At 41.4% G+C, this 16,564-nt stretch overlaps 1 protein-coding gene across 5 annotated transcripts in view; it reads left to right on the forward strand.

The window, feature by feature from the left end:
• The window catches only part of Dennd1a (DENN domain containing 1A), a 555,957-nt gene that overhangs the window by 324,462 nt on the left and 214,931 nt on the right, over nucleotides 1-16,564 (forward strand). For all 5 annotated transcript variants that reach the window (XM_057754486.1, XM_057754484.1, XM_057754482.1 and 2 more), the window contains one exon: nucleotides 9,744-9,844. In XM_057754486.1, the coding sequence (XP_057610469.1) occupies nucleotides 9,744-9,844 (101 nt within the window). The remainder of the gene's footprint in view (nucleotides 1-9,743; nucleotides 9,845-16,564) is intronic.

Below are 16,564 nucleotides of genomic sequence, written 5' to 3' on the forward strand. Positions count from 1 at the left end.
TCTTTCTTTTTTTTTTTTTTTCAGATTTCCCCATTGATTGATATGCAGACAGATTTGGAGTCATGGAACACATTATTCTTCTGCAGAAACAATAGTGATTTGTAGGTGTACTAGGTTGTTTGTAGTGGTTGTGCACCACTGGCTCATCTCCACTTAGAACTACATAGAAGAGACTGTGTTTGTCTAGAAGACAGTCATGAGTACAGACTAGCACGCAGAAGTTCTTAGAGAGATCCTCTCTTTGAAAGAGCTTTGGTTGTGACCTTAGACAATCTAGAGAAGTGTGTCACTAAGCATAATCTATCCAGCTTCTTATAACATTGTGGGGGCCAAGGCAGTACACCATGTAATTTAGGGTTCATAGATGATAGTAGATCTTGAGGCGTGATTTTTCTTTTTATCCATTTCATTAAAAACATAGTCCTAAAATTTTTATTATTTGAGCAATAGGGGCAATTTGCAAAATAAATTTGTATATTCTTGTGGGAAGTATGAGTGTGTACAGATGTCTTTACCTGTACAGACTAGTGTGGAGACCAGAGGCTGACTTTGGGTTGCCTTTCCTCAGTCACTTCTAAATTATTAATATTATTTATTTATTTAGAGCCAGCTTATCCCTGAACATGAACTGTTTGTACTAGGTTGGCTGGCCAGTGAGCTCCCAGGATCCTCCTATCTCCAGCTCCCAGCTCTAGGGTTACAAACATGTACTGCTGCACACTAGCTTTTTATGTGTTCTAGGGATCTAAGTTCAAAAACTCACGCTTATATGGTAAGCTGTTTACTCGCTAAGCTGTCTCCTGCCCCTGGGTATTCTTTAGGTTTTAGCAGTAAGAGATAATTTCTTATGACTCATAAATCATACCTCCACCCAAAAAATACAAATGGGCAATATTAAAATCACTTCCCTCTTAATATGTTAGAAAAATCTCTAAATAGGGCCCACTTTGGCAGATGTCTCAAAGGCATTCATTAACAAGCAACAATGAAGCACTATGTACTGTTAGTAGGACACGGATTTATAATTCCATTTGATGGTTTTAAAGGTGGCAAGTATGTTCACTTTGGTGTGCTGTGAGATTAGGCCATGCACTTAGGGATTTCTACAAACCTAAGAGAAATTTATAGGTTTGCTTTTTTTGCTAGCTTGATGACTATATTTAATCTCCTAGCTAGATGCCTCAGACAGTCGTATTGGTAGAATATGCCTCAGAAAAAGGACAGCAGGGTTGGAGGTGAAAGGATCAGACTTTGAGTCAGGGTAGTTTTGTTATGATTCTGTGTAGTAGGAGCTGCGGTGGGCTATGTTCCCGCCCAGCTCCACATGGCTAGCTTTACCCGAAATAACAACACACAAATGTATTCTTTTAAACACTACCTGGCCCATTAGTTCCAGCCTCTTATTGGCTAACTCTCACATCTCGATTAACCCATTTTTAATAATCTGTGTAGCCCCATGAGGTGTGGCTTACCAGGAAAGATCTTAACCTGCGTCTATGTCGGGTGGAAGAATCATGGCGACTGACTGACTCGGCTTCTTTCTCCCAGCATTCTGTTCTGTCTACTCCACCCACCTATGTTCTGACCTATCTGGCCAAGCAGTTTCTTTATTAACCAATGACCTTCCCACATCAATTCTGCCTCTTCCTTTGCCATGCACTTAATCCCTGTGAGCCATTTCTAGCCTCGTGGCCATGGATGAATTAACCTCTGACATCCCTTGCTATTTTCTCTAAAAGTGGGACTGGTAAAGGGTTCATGATCACAGATGAGATAAAACCATAACCCAGCACTGGCTATGCTTTACTCAGTCTTGTGAATACTGCTTGACACTGTAGACAGTGACCCCCAATCTGACTTTCAGAAGCTAAGGAGGTGGTAGAAATCCTGGAGAGTTTTGCAGACAGTGTGTATGACTGACATTGGTGAATGGCAAATTCCGCAAGCCACAAAGAATAATCATAGCATATGTAGGTTTTGCGTCTCCACTCAATAGTCACTTAGTCACTGGCTGAAGGGTCACTCAGCAGAGCTTGAGTGGCACAAGGAGCTGCTGGATTCACCTGGCTTCCCACAGGAAGGAACAGAAGCAGCCTCTCTATCTTCATACACCTAGCTCTGGAAGCCCTGATATGCCAGTCTCTGCTGCCTGATGCTCGCCCCAGGCAGAATCAGAGATTCCTTCTGTAAATGCTGACATATTGGAACCTCTATTACAGCACTTCTTTCATAATGCTTCTGGGTTGAAGTTGGTTGTTTGCATTTTGATCTTCTATCTATTTTAACTTGCTTGAGGGCATGGCATATACACATAGTGGATGCTCAGTAATTGTCCGATTAATACAGATCAGAGCATAGAGACAGCTTCATGAGAGCAAGAGCACAGACTCGGAAGCCTGCATTCCCAGGGTCCATATACAAGCTCAGCCCTCTACTCTGTGACCATAGGCAAGTTTCCTTACCTGCAAAATAGAGACATTAATACAACTACCTTATAGGGAGGGCTCTTGTAGGAGGTAAAAGAGTTAAACAAATGTGAAACATAGTCCTATGTAAACATGGCCATGTTAATCTTTTTTGACTTTAGTCTTCTGAGTGTGCTCTCACTTCCTAAGATTGAATTTGGAATTTTCTCTGTTAGGGAGTCTTTTCATCTGTCCATGCAAGGTTAAGCATTTGTGAGAACAGAGACTGCACATTCATTTCCCAGCGACCAGATCTAAATAATCACACAGAAACTATATTAATTACAACACTGTTTGGCATATTAGCTCAGGCTTCTTATTAACTAACTCTTACACCTTAAATTAACCCATTTCTATTAATCTGTGCATCATCACATAGTTATGGCTTACCTGAAATGTTCCCCAGTATCTTTCTACCTCAGCAGCTACATGGTGTCTCCTTAACTCTGCCCATTCTCTCTATCTTCTCCAGCATGGCTATGATCTGCCCTGCTATAGGCCGAAGCAGCTTCTTTATTAACCGGTGGCAATAAAACATATTCATAGCATACAGAGGGGAATCCCACATCAGGCATTCACCACCCCAGTTTCTCCTTCTTCCCCATTGATGGTACTCATGACTCTCCATTTAGTTGTGTTTCTTTTGTTTTTTGAGACAAGGTTTCTCTGTTTAGCCCTGGTTGTCCTGGAACTTGTTCTGTAAACAAGGCTGGCCTCAAACTCTGTCTCTGCCTCCCAAGTGCTGGGATTAAAGGTGTGTACTACCATCCCTGACTTGCTAGGTTTCTTTGAAAAGGAAAAAAAAAAGGTATAAATCCATTCATTAAACATTGACTATAATCTTAGGAGATTTGAAAGTGAATATAAATTCACTTACACTCAGTGAGATGAACAAATGATTTTTTTCCTGAGTACCAGTTTTGATCCACTAATGACAGATGCACCTTAGGAGGGATCCTGAGGACATCTCCTTGTTCAGCAATGACTGTCACGGACACAGAATAGAGACACAGCTGCACACTTGCTGTCCATCTTTACATGGTTTGTTATTAATCATGCAACTTTGCCATTTTCTTTTCCACCTTAAAGATGAAAAGAAGTGCTTTCCTCTCTTGTGGTGACTTCTTGCTGATGTAGCTTACCTTGCTGTAATTTCTGCCTCAGCTTAGGTAGCTAACACATTTCTCTGGCAGTTGTATTTGCTTTGATGTTTTGAAGTGTCAAAACTTGGCAGGAAAGCTTTTTACTCTGATTAATAGCTTGCTCTAATTACTCTAGCTAGGAGGTAGCTTTAAAAAGAAAATGGAAAGAGAAGGGATTAAGTGAGATGCCTGAGGAAGCTGCTTCTCAACTTTTGAGTTCTTAGACTCACTTGACCACATTGGAATTTGTTTGTTTTTGGCTTTCCTCCCCTAAAGAGAATGGAGGAGGAGGAAAGCTAAGTTGAGTTCCACTGACTACAAGATAAATCACTTGAAGAAAGATTCCTCACCTTATCCTCTGAAGAGGAACATGGCATCTTCTCTTCTAAGAAGCAGGGCATGCTTTGCTCTTCTCTTCACACATTCATCATCTGTCTGAACTATTGGAAGCCTGCTTGGCTTTAGAAGCCTGCTCTTCCCTCTGCATATAGTCAATACAATTGGAACATAGTTAAACTATAATTTAGGGGTGAGTATATAAAAACTTTTTGCTGATTCTACAGTGAATTTCCCTCTTGAGAACAATTTATAATTAAAAAAACAAAAATCACAGCACTGTTTGAATCACAGCAGCATTTATTCCTGCCAACCATGGAAGATTATAAGTAAAGAGCCTAGTTCTCAAGCAGAGAGTGCTAATAAGTTCCCCAAGACAATATTCTTTAAACTTCTGCACCTAGGATGAGTCTTGTTGAAATGCATGGACTTTAAATTTACAGATCTGCGGTTCTTTCTGTACTCTATTTCATCAGTTTGTTTTTGTTTAAGCACAGAAGGGAAGTCCAGATGCCTGTAGCCCTGTGAAGCAGGTGTCAGTCTGATTGTTTAACATTCTCAGTTCAAGGATGTGAAGAATGATTGCAACCATCCGATCCCCTTGTGCCGGTCTTTAGATCCTGGAGTCTCAATACTTTGTCAGAAATGTGCAGTTTCTGGTGGTGATCTGTTGAGTTACTGCAGTTTGCCGGATGTCGGGTGACCCTGCCTACCATTCTTCTTGACGTTAAGCCAGGGCATTCTCGTGTTCCCCAAACACTTTAACCAGCACCTGCCCAGTGTCAGCAATGCGGAAATAAGGAAACACTTTTAATGTGATCCCTGTCTTTGTGGAGCTGCAGTTGGAGCCATGCTCTAGGTATCCTCCTATTATCATCCTCTCAGCTCTTCCATGTGTCGAGGGGAGACGGGATAGGATGGAGGAAGGCTGTGCTCTCCACCACATGGAAAGTGGTACTTCTTAGTTCAAGAGTTTGTGAGGAGGGGATTCTTGTGGCAGCAAAGGTAAGAAAGAGACTTTGAAAATGGACCCTGGCTGGCTGTCTTCTGCTTAGCCAGTGCAGTTGCAGAAAGTCAAGATGGACAGAGGAGGGACATCCTTAATGGCAAAATGTGGTAGTTCCTCTAAGAGTCAAAGCTGCAAGGGACACAGGGATCTTGCAGGCCAGCCTCTAACTTTTCACGCAGGGGAAATTAAGGCCCACGAGAGGCAGTAGTTTGCTCAGCTCAAAACGACAGTTAGTGGAAGACTTCCTTGTAAGTGTGTGAGAAGAAACATGACAAGACTTTCTGATCTGTATACTCAAACCAACCTGTACACCTTCCATAACTAGCAGCTATTACTTCCTTGTCTAGAATTCCCTGAGGATTAAAGAAACTATAACACTTTTTAGTTAACTGACTAGTCCCCAGGAAGTGATCAGATGTATGGTTTTTTCAAATGATGATTTTTTTTTAGTCCAATACTCCTATGTCTCAGGCATGTAATAAAACTTGTCTGTTCTTCATCCCGTTTTTTTTTTTAAAGAAAGAAAGAATGATTACTTCCTGTTATTGGCACTCTGCCCTATATATTTCGTCGCCTAGCAGTAAGGTAAATGATGATTAATACAATTGGGCTGTGTTGAGAGGGAATCCTCTGTACAGCAATGGCACCAGGTAGGCACACACAAAAAAATGCTGTTTTGTTTTAATGTATGTGATGTGGAAATAGTTTGTCATCTCACAGGACCTCTGTGAGAGCCCACTTCTGTCACCGTGTGACCTTGGATGAATTATTTCACCTCTTAAGACCGTTGCTCTGTCTGTGAAGTGTGATGGAGTGTGCCTGGGTAACCACTTGAGCATATCTCTAGACCATGGCTTCCCATGGCCTCCACCCTAATCCAGTGCCTGCTGCATGTATTACAGGTATTTTTGTTTTAGAATGGGGTCTTATTTTTAATCCTACATTATAGGCTACTGTAGGGATCAGATGAAATATTGGAATCTTATTTTTTAACCATCAGTCTATCTACTGTCTCTGAGAAATACCTTAAACTGAAAGCAAAAAAGAATACAAATGGTGTCTTGTGATTTCTTTCATCTATATCATTGATCATTCTCCATTCATGTTCTACCCACATCATTGTTTCTCCTTTTCCCAGCCTCACAGGAAAATAATGGAGCCATATACAAAGTTCTTAGATGTAACTGACCTTGTGCATCTTTAATTGAGGAAGGATTTGCTAAAGTGCCACCACCACCCACCAGTGGTTTACTTTACAACCCATGTCCTGGCTCGACTGACTGTTGACTGTATAATTTGTGTAGTTTTGTCTGGAGCTTTAGACTGTTCCGCTGCTTTAGGGCAAAATCTTTTGAGTTGTCATTAAATGGGATTGATAATTGGCTTCTGATGAATATTCATTGTGACTAATGACTTTGGGCACATTTTACACATACTATCTATTCTCCTACCAAGTGAGATATTTGATAGAATCATTTTTTTCAACTTGCACTTTAATTAAATATTCACAATACCGCTTTTTTGACTATGTTCCTTATTGTACACTTTCATTACATAAGATTTTGAACTCTCTAGGGAATTAGTGTAGCCCTTCAGATCCCTACATGTGATACTATATAGGACTTTGTATATCATTTCTGGATCAGTGAAAATAAACAGAGTCCCCATTGCAGTCAGCTTAGCCACTGTTCTTAGTGGTACACAGAATGGGTGTCACTTTGTATTTTGAAAAAGAGCCAAACAATCTCCTCTTACTTTGTTTGTTTTCTTAATCAAATGGGTGAATGTGTCTCACCCAAATTGTAGAGATTTGACCTTAGAAACTCTATAATGGAGCACCTTAAAAGCTTCTGGCTTTGTTTGTTTTTAATGAAGTTTTAAAATCTTATCATTTAATCTGGTATATTTATTTGAGATTAAGGAGTAATGGTAAAAATGATGCCTGGAGATTAGATTTGGCTCAAAATAGTTTAAGCAAACAAGAAACAGTAAATCAAGTTCCACCTCAAACAAAAGCATCCTAGTGAATAACATGACAATCACAAACAAATTTATATAATATTGTTACTTGGTACCAAATAGATTTTTTTAGCACTTATATATTTATAAAATTAATTTTGGCTTTTAAATGTATCTATTTAATGTGCTATAGAACTACAGCATAGACACAGGAGTAGGTGGGTGGATGGATGGATGGATGGATAGATGGCTTAATTTTTCCAAAAGTGATATATTTGTATATCTAAGCATGTCCTTGTTTTGGAATGTGAGTTTGTGGAACTAACAAAATGTTGACTATGCTTATTATGTAAGCAAACCTACTAGCTGTCTTTATGTTGTAGGTCAGGTCATTTGTTTTTAGTTCACTCAGTGTGCACACTGCATTGACAATCACTTAGATGCATTCAGTTGACAAGTGTGGAGATGGAAAAGAGGACTTCATGTACTTCACAACCAGGGGGTCTTCAGTCTATTCCAGTTCAGTTAGTAACAGAGAGTCAAGGTAAGACTTCAGAGAGGAAAGAAGCACTCCTTCAGAGGCCTGGGAGAAGAGTGCTCATAGAACAAACCCCAGCAGGTTTGAGAGATGAGTGGAATGGTGTGAGGGAAGGAAAGAGGTTTATAGCTTTTACTTTTTGTATTCTTTTACTTCTGCAAATGGTGTGCCACCTTGGGAGGCAGCTGAGGTTGGCTGAGATGCTCCTTCTCAGATAGTTCAGAACTGGCACAGGCATTCTATTTCAGCTGAGCCCTAGAGGCTGGCAAGCAACATCAGCAAGAATGCTCTGGCAGCTGGTTAAAGATGAGCAAAAGAACTGGTGCTCAAGGCTGTTGTGAGCCCCCAGCCAGACTTGCAGATGCCATCAAAGTAAAGGAGATCTGTCCTCCATTCCTCATCACCAGCTATGTTTGTCCTTCTAAAACCCTTGAGAAACTGGTCATAGTAGTCTTCTGTGTGGCAGCTACCTCTATGAGAGAACCGACAGAATGGACTGGCACAGGTGACTGGGGACCTCAATGCCTGGGACCAGCTGTCCACACTCCCTGAATTAAAGAATGAGTGAAAAGAGTGGGTGAGGGACGTAGCACCCTGGCTTCAATACACAGCTTTAACAACTGTGAAGCATTAGCAACATATCCAGTTTAAACTGGTTGTTTTTACTAACCTCTGGGATTCTTTTTACTGGGTATTGCCATGTCACTCTTTCAGCACATAAATGTCCCTCTGTCAACAAAGGCCAGTTACCAGCTTCCAAAAAAAGCTTCCAAAAAGACCTCATAGTGACAGGCTTCCTAGAAACCAAAAAAAAATAAGGAAAAAGAGACAGAAACATATATTGTTGGCTGTTATCACTTATAACTTAACTTATAACATAACTGATATATTATCACTGTTGTAACTGGGTCTACAGGGTTGTCGTATTGAACTTTACAGAGATTGTATTACTTTTTACTATCTTTCCCTGTCTACTTTTAATTTTATCATACTGCTTGTACTGTCATCTCTGGCTCTTAAGAAAAGAATAAAGAGACGAAACTCAGTGCAGGAGCTTGTTGAGAGAAGTGGGGAAGGGTAATCCCACAGAGGATGCTGGCGCAGTAGATCAGCTAGGTGGAAGAAGTAGACTCTTACCTCAGATCTAAAGACCATATTTAGGAGTTAGATGCTTGTAGAAATTTTGGAGATATTTCCTTGAACAAAGAGTGGTGCTCATCACTAAAGAAAAGGTTTGTCCACACAGTCATTCAAACCTCTTCTCTCAGAGACTTGAAGAAAATGAAGATTAACTTGTCAAAAACATCACATCGAATGATGTTCTTTCCAAGTCCTCGGTGTTTGCTTTTAAATCAATTTAAAAGATACTAGCTCTCCTTTTAAAAGCCAGGAAAGAAAGGAACAGGCTTAAGAAATAGGACTTATTACCTAAGAAATAGAGTCAAGTAAACATGACAAAAAATATTCATCCTCCATGCTAATCAGAGGGGTGAAAAATAAAAGTGAAATGGAAGTAAGTTTAAACCTGACTACTGTGCTTAGTCCCAGTGAGGCAGCGTGAACCTCTGCCCTGTCAGTTAAACTTGCACAGACATCCTCACTTACATTCCTCTGCCTGCTGAGTACCGTGGTACTGTGTCTGTAAGCCATAGTTAGCTCTGGAATCTGCATCCAGAAATCATATATCCAAATACAAGTGTGTAACTCCATGATAGAGAGCAGCAAAATGGGCATAAGGAATACACTGAAAATGGTGAGAGGGTGTGATTCCTAAGACGATTTAAGGATGTAGGAAAGTGGATCAGATAATGTCAATATAAAAAGAGAAAGCATATTTACAGTCATTCTAGTTTCATTAGAAAAGAAATTATAAGTACTTACATGTCTGATACCCTAAAATGTTAAATAATTTTCAAAAAATACTAATTCTTTTATCATATTCTTCATTTTCTCAAATTTACATTCTAAATGTACATGAACTTTAAAGTCTTTTATTCATTCATTCATTCATTCTTTTTTGTGGGGGGAGGGTGATCCTGGGGACTGGACCTGAATCTCAGGCATGCTAGACAAGCACTACTACTGAGCTGCACCCCTGCCCCAGCCTCCTCTTAGCTTCATAATCAGGGAACAGGGCACAAAATGTATAGTTTGAAGAGAAAGTCTATTGCGTTGAGGTGGAGTGGGCACATCTGACTTGAAGTTGTTTTTGCTGTGACTTTGAGTCCTTAATTTTGGCAGCACCTCCCTCAACTTTGCCGTGAGATCTGACTTTCTGTTCCTCTCTTTTCCAGCTAACTGCCTGTATCCATGGCTCAGCGGCCATGCTCTACCCCATGTACTGGCAACACGTGTACATCCCGGTGCTGCCCCCACACCTGCTGGATTACTGCTGGTAAGGCTGCCCGGAACCCTTTCTTCCCCTTTCTTCTCCATGAATGACCTGTAAATGTAAAGGCTTTAGCCTGTAACTGTAGCAGGTAACACTAAGTAAAAAAATAGTCTAAATGTTACTGGGTTTGGAGCACTTGACAGCAAAGTGCTTTATTGACATGACTTTCTGAAGGGATCAAGAGAGTAGCTGTTATTTTTAGCACTTCTCACTGTAGAGAAGCCAAGCACCAAGAAATTGTACATTTTTTCACACTAAGACACATTGGAAATTGATAACAGGAACTATTGGGATCTGCAAGATCCCTTGGGTTTCAACAATACCCTCGCATGTCCCAGCAGACTTGCCTTTAACTGTAATTTGGGCCTTCTAAATTTGTTTTCCCTCTTTTTCCTTTTTGCAGACCTTCTCGTACTTCTTTTTGTTAATTTCTTTGTTTTATTTTACTGTTTTCTTTTTTGAGACAGGATTTTACTATATATCATAAGCCAGCTCACAGCAGTCTTCCTGCCTCAGCTTCCTGAGTGTTAGGATTATCAATGTATCACCGCACCCAGTCATGTAATCCGCTGGTCTCTCCAGGAGTTGACTGTTGAGTATGTGTTGGTGGAGGAAAGGAAAGAAGCCTTGTATCCCACACATCATTGGTTTGAGACTCTCCTTCTCTATCTGCAAGTTGAAGTTGTTCAGACAGAATTCTGTTTCTGAGATGACATACCATACAGGGATGGATGGCTTGTGGGAGGCGCAATACCTGCAAAAGCACCCTCACTGCCTCCAGGAGTGTGCTGAAGATGGTGCTCTATTTGATATCTTTGATCTGTTTTCCTTATGAATGATTTCTCTCTGGTGTAGTGTATTAAGAAGCATTGTCTTGAACAGTTCGTATTAGTTGATGTTGATAAGGGCTCATAGTACCCTTGGCATCTGCCAGAAATTGGAGCTTCAAGAGAAAGGCTTTATTTGGGGGACCACAGCCCTTCTTAGGATCAGATACTTTGAGATTGGCCATTGATTCAGGATGATGGAGGTCAGTCAACCATGATGTTTGGTTTTTTTTTTTTCAATCCTCTCTGAAAAGACTCACCTAGGTAGGCACCTTGTGTGTTAGAAGCTTAGAAGCTTAGAGGTATTATGGTCACCCAAATTTGGATGTTTTAGGTTCAGCTTCTTCCCAAGAAGCCACATGTCTAAGAGCACAGTGCTTAGTGAGCTGCCTCTTTCTCTGTATTGTGATCTTTCTGGTCCTGATGGGTTTTCTCAGTCATACTTTCTGTCAGTTCTGCACTAGATGTATAAATTTTAGAAGAGTAAATTCTAGAAGACTGTACATTGTTGTTCCCCTTGGTTTTTTTTGTTTTGTTTTGTTTTGTTTTATTTTGGTTTTTGTATTTCAAGACAGGGTTTCTCTGTGTAGCCTTGGCTATCCTGGAACTCACTCTGTAGAGCAGGCTGGCACAGGCTGGCCCTGAACTCACAGAGAGATCCACCTGCCTCTGCCTCCTGAGTGCTGGGATTAAAGGATGGACATGATTGCTTCCCTTTTTTGGTGGGGATGGGGTGTGTGGGTTGGAGACAAGGTTTCTCTGTTTTGCCTTGGCTGTCCTAGAACGCACTCTATAGACAAACTGACCTGGAAGTGGGATTAAAGGTGTGCTCCACCACCTTCATCCTGGAATTTTTTTTTATTATTAAAAGTTTCCGCCTCCTCCCTGCCTCCCATTTCCCTCCGCCTCCCCCACTCCCCTCCCTCCAGTCCAAAGAGCAGTCAGGGTTCCCTGCCCTGTGGGAAGTCCAAGGTCCTCCCCACTCCATCCAGGTCTAGGAAGGTGAGCATCCAAACAGGCTAGGCTCCCACAAAGCCAGTACATGCGATAGGATCAAAACCCTGTGCCATTGTCCTTGGCTTCTCAGCAACCCTCATTGTCCACCATATTCAGAGAGTCCGGTTTTATCCCATCTTTTTCAGTCCCAGACCAGCTGGCCTTGGTGGGCTCACAATAAATCAGCCCCACCGTCACAGTGGGTGGGCGCACCCCTCGCGGTCCTGACTTCCTTGCTCATGTTCTCCCTCCTTCTGCTCCTCATTTGGACCTTGGGAGCTCAGTCCAGTGCTCCAATGTAGGTCTCTGTCTCTATCTCCATCCATCGCCAGATGAAGGTTCTATGGTGATATGCAAGATATTCATCAGTATGGCTATATAATCGGGCCATTTCAGGCTCCCTCTCCTCAGCTGCCCAAGGAACTGGCTGGGGGCATCTCCCTGAACCCCCGGGAACCCTTCTAGAGTCAAGTCTCTTGCCAACCCTAAAATGACTCCCTTAATTAAGATACATACTTTCCTGCTCCCATATCCACCCTTCCTTTATCCCAACCATCCCATTCCCCCAAGCTCCCCCATTCTCACTTTTCTCTCCCCATCTCCCCTTTCTCCCATCCCACCCCACCCCCAAGATCCCAATTTTTGCCTGGCAATCTTGTCTACTTCTATCCTTCTATCCAGGAGGATAACTATATGTTTTTCTTTGGGTTCACCTTCTTATTTAGCTTCTCTAGGATCACGAATTATAGGCTCAATGTCCTTTATTTATGGCTAGAAACCAATTATGAGTGAGTACATCCCATGTTCATCTTTTTGGATCTGGGTTACCTCACTCAGGATAGTGTTTTCTATTTCCATCCATTTGCATGCAAAATTCAAGATGTCATTGTTTTTTACCGCTGAGTAGTACTCTAATATGTATATATTCCACACTTTCTTCATCCATTCCTCCATTGAAGGGCATCTAGGTTGTTTCCAGGTTCTGGCTATTACAAATAATGCTGCTATGAACATAGTTGAACAAATGCTTTTGTAGTATGATAGGCATCTCTTGGGTATATTCCCAAGAGTGGTATTGGTGGGTCCTCGGGTAGGTCGATCCCGAATTTCCTGAGGAACTGCCACACTGCTTTCCAAAGTGGTTGCACAAGTTTGCATTTCCACCTGCAATGGATGAGTGTACCCCTTACTCCACATCCTCTCCAGCAAAGGCTATCATTGGTGTTTTTTATTTTAGCCATTCTGACAGGTGTAAGATGGTATCTTAAAGTTGTCTTGATTTGCATTTCCCTGATCGCTAAGGAAGTTGAGCATGACCTTAAGTGTCTTTTGGCCATTTGAACTTCTTCTGTTGAGAATTCTCTGTTCAGTTCAGTGCCACATTTTTTAATTGGGTTAATTAGCATTTTAAAGTCTATTTTCTTGAGTTCTTTATATATTTTGGAGATCAGACCTTTGTCAGTTGCAGGGTTGGTGAAGATCTTCTCCCTGTCAGTGGGTTGCCTTTTTGTCTTAGTGACAGTGTCCTTTGCTTTACAGAAGCTTCTCAGTTTCAGGAGGTCCCATTTATTCAATGTTGCCCTTAATGTCTGTGCTGCTGGGGTTGTACGTAGGAAGTGGTCTCCTATGCCCATGTGTTGTAGAGTACTTCCCACTTTCTCTGGAATTTTTTTTTTAAAAATCTTATTTATTTATTTATTTATTTATTTATTTATTTATTTATTTATTTATTGTGTATGAATATTTGGCTGAATATATGCTAGTGCCCAGGCCAGAAAAAGAGGGTGTTTGATCCTCTGAGACAGGAGTTACAGATAGTTGTGAGCCACCATGTGGGTACTGAGTAACTGAGCACAGGTCCTTTGCAAGAGCAGCCAGTGCTCTACTGCTGAACCATCTCTCCAGCACCTTGTAGAGTGTTTCTTGGTTGATCAGGAACTGTGCCCACATTGTGTTGCCATGTCTTTTTACACTTTGCTGTATTCTGGAAATTGTTCCTTGTTAAAAATGCCTTCCAGATACTCTTGGTCTAGATTTCATTCTGATCCCTTGTAGAAAAGGTAGGAGGGTGTGTATGTTTTTAAATAGAGAAGTATTGAGGTATGAAGCCCTTGTAATAGATTTACCTTATTTGGGGCCCCTGCTTTCTTCAGGAGTGTTTTCAGACCCCAACACTCCTTCAGCATCCCACTTCTGTGCAAATTCTGTGTCTCCTGTTTCCTGGGAAACCATGAGTGTTGTGCTCTCCCCATCAGCCACTACTCCTGCCATTCCCAGGTCAAGGTGAAGGTCACGGGCTCATGTCCCTACAGCTATGTCATGGTGCCTCTGTGTTCTTTGGTTCCTTACACAGCATCTAGGAACCTGTCTCACTGCCCTGTCACTGCTGTCTGCTTATCTACAAATCTGTGTCCCATCTATTTAGACATTCTCAACTCCGTTCTACCCCTGTCATTGCCATTTCTGTGCCTTTGGAAGCCACACTGTAGCCACTCATACTCACATTGGTATTGTTTGTCATCTGTACAGAGCTGACCTCCCTCCCTCAAAAAAAAAAAAACCCATTGATTAGCATAGAGAGGGTTGAGCTAAGATGACTCACCTAGTCCTTATCTCAAGTTCATCACTGCCTGGCTACACAGCTTAGAGAATGTAGATTTGTTTGTAGGAATTTCTGCCCTTATCTGAAGAGGGCCTCCTCCAATCCTTCTTAAACACAGGGTGACTCTTGACACCATGCAACCTTTTGAAAGCCCTTTCATTGTCGCTTTCTCCTTTTTACTTTTCATTCTCTCTGTTTTGATTACAGCTTCCTCCTAACCTCATTGTAGCTTCCTCTCTATCCTTCCTGTTTATTAACCCTACCACATTTGCTTGCCTTCCTGCTTGCACTTGACCTTCATGGAGTTATCCATGTGATGAATAATTGTGCAATATTGAAAAATCTATTTAGCAAGAACTTTAAGTCTTTGAAGAAAGAAATCGATGAGGACACCAGAAAATGGAAGGATCTCCCTTGCTCTTGGATTGGGAGGATCAACATAGTAAAAATGGCAATTCTACCAAAAGCAATCTATAGATTCAACACAATTCCCATCAAAATCCCATCAAAATTCTTCACAGATCTGGAAAAGACAATAATCAACTTTATATGGAAAAACAAAAAACCCAGGATAGCCAAAACAGTCTTATACAATAAAGGATTGTCTGGAGGCATTACCATCCCTGACTTCAAACTCTATTACAGAGTTACAGTATTGAAAACAGCTTGGTATTGGCATAGAAACAGAGAAGTCGACCAATGGAATCGAATAGAAGACCCTGGCTTTAACCCACAAACCTATGAACACCTGATTTTCGATAAAGGAGCTAAAAGTATACAATGGAAAAAAGAGAGCATCTTCAACAAATGGTGCTGGCAAAACTGGATGTCAATCTGTAGAAGAATGAAAATAGATCCATATCTATCACCATGCTCAAAACTCAAGTCCAAATGGATTAAAGACCTCAATATCAGTCCGAACACACTGAACCTGATAGAAGAGAAAGTGGGAAGTACTCTACAACACATGGGCACAGGAGACCACTTCCTGCGTACAACCCCAGCAGCACAGACATTAAGGGCATCATTGAATAAATGGGACCTCCTGAGACTGAGAAGCTTCTGTGAAACAAAGGACACTGTCACTAAGACAAAAAGGCAACCCACTGACAGGGAGAAGATCTTCACCAACCCTGCAACTGACAAAGGTCTGATCTCCAAAATATATAAAGAACTCAAGAAACTGGACTGTAAAGGGCTAATGAACCCAATTAAAAAATGGAGCACTGAGCTAAACAGAGAATTCTCAACAGAAGAAGTTCAAATGGCCGAAAGACACTTAAGGTCATGCTCAACTTCCTTAGCGATCAGGGAAATGCAAATCAAGACAACTTTAAGATACCATCTTACACCTGTCAGAATGGCTAAAATAAAAAACACCAATGATAGCCTTTGCTGGAGAGGTTGTGGAGAAAGGGGTACACTCATCCATTGCTGGTAGGAATGCAAACTTGTGCAACCACTTTGGAAATCAGTGTGGCGGTTTCTCAGGAAATTCGGGATCAACCTACCCCTGGACCCAGCAATACCACTCTTGGGAATATACCCAAGAAATGCCCTATCGTACAACAAAAATATATGCTCAACTATGTTCATAGCAGCATTGTTTATAATAGCCAGAACCTGGAAACAACCTAGATGCCCTTCAATGGAAGAATGGATGAAGAAAGTATGGAATATATACATATTAGAGTACTACTCAGCAGTAAAAAACAATGACTTCCTGAATTTTGCGTGCAAATAGACGGAAATAGAAAACACGATCCTGAGTGAGGTGAGCCAGACCCAAAAAGAGGAACAGGGGATGTACTCACTCATATTTGGTTTCTAGTCATAAATAAAGGACATTGAGTCTATAATTCGTGATCCTAGAGAAGCTAAATAAGAAGGTGAACCCAAAGGAAAACATATAGGCATCCTCCTGAATATTAACCTTCATCAGATGATGAAAGAAGACAGAGACAGAGACCCACATTGGAGCACCGGACTGAAATCTCAAGGTCCAAATCAGGAGCAGAAGGAGAGAGAGCATGAGCAAGGAACTCAGGACCGTGAGGGGTGCACCCACACACTGAGACAATGGGGATGTTCTATCGGGAACTCACCAAGGCCAGCTGGCCTGGGTCTGAAAAATCGTGGGATAAAACCAGACTCGCTGAACATAGCGGACAATGAGGACTACTGAGAACTCAAGAACAATGGCAATGGGTTTTTGATCCTACTGCACGTACTGGCTTTGTGGGAGCCTAGGCAGTTTGGATGCTCACCTTACTAGACCTGGATGGAGGTGGGTGGTCC

Source organism: Chionomys nivalis, chromosome 22 (assembly GCF_950005125.1).
Source record: "Chionomys nivalis chromosome 22, mChiNiv1.1, whole genome shotgun sequence".
In the NCBI taxonomy this organism is placed as follows: domain Eukaryota; kingdom Metazoa; phylum Chordata; class Mammalia; order Rodentia; family Cricetidae; genus Chionomys; species Chionomys nivalis.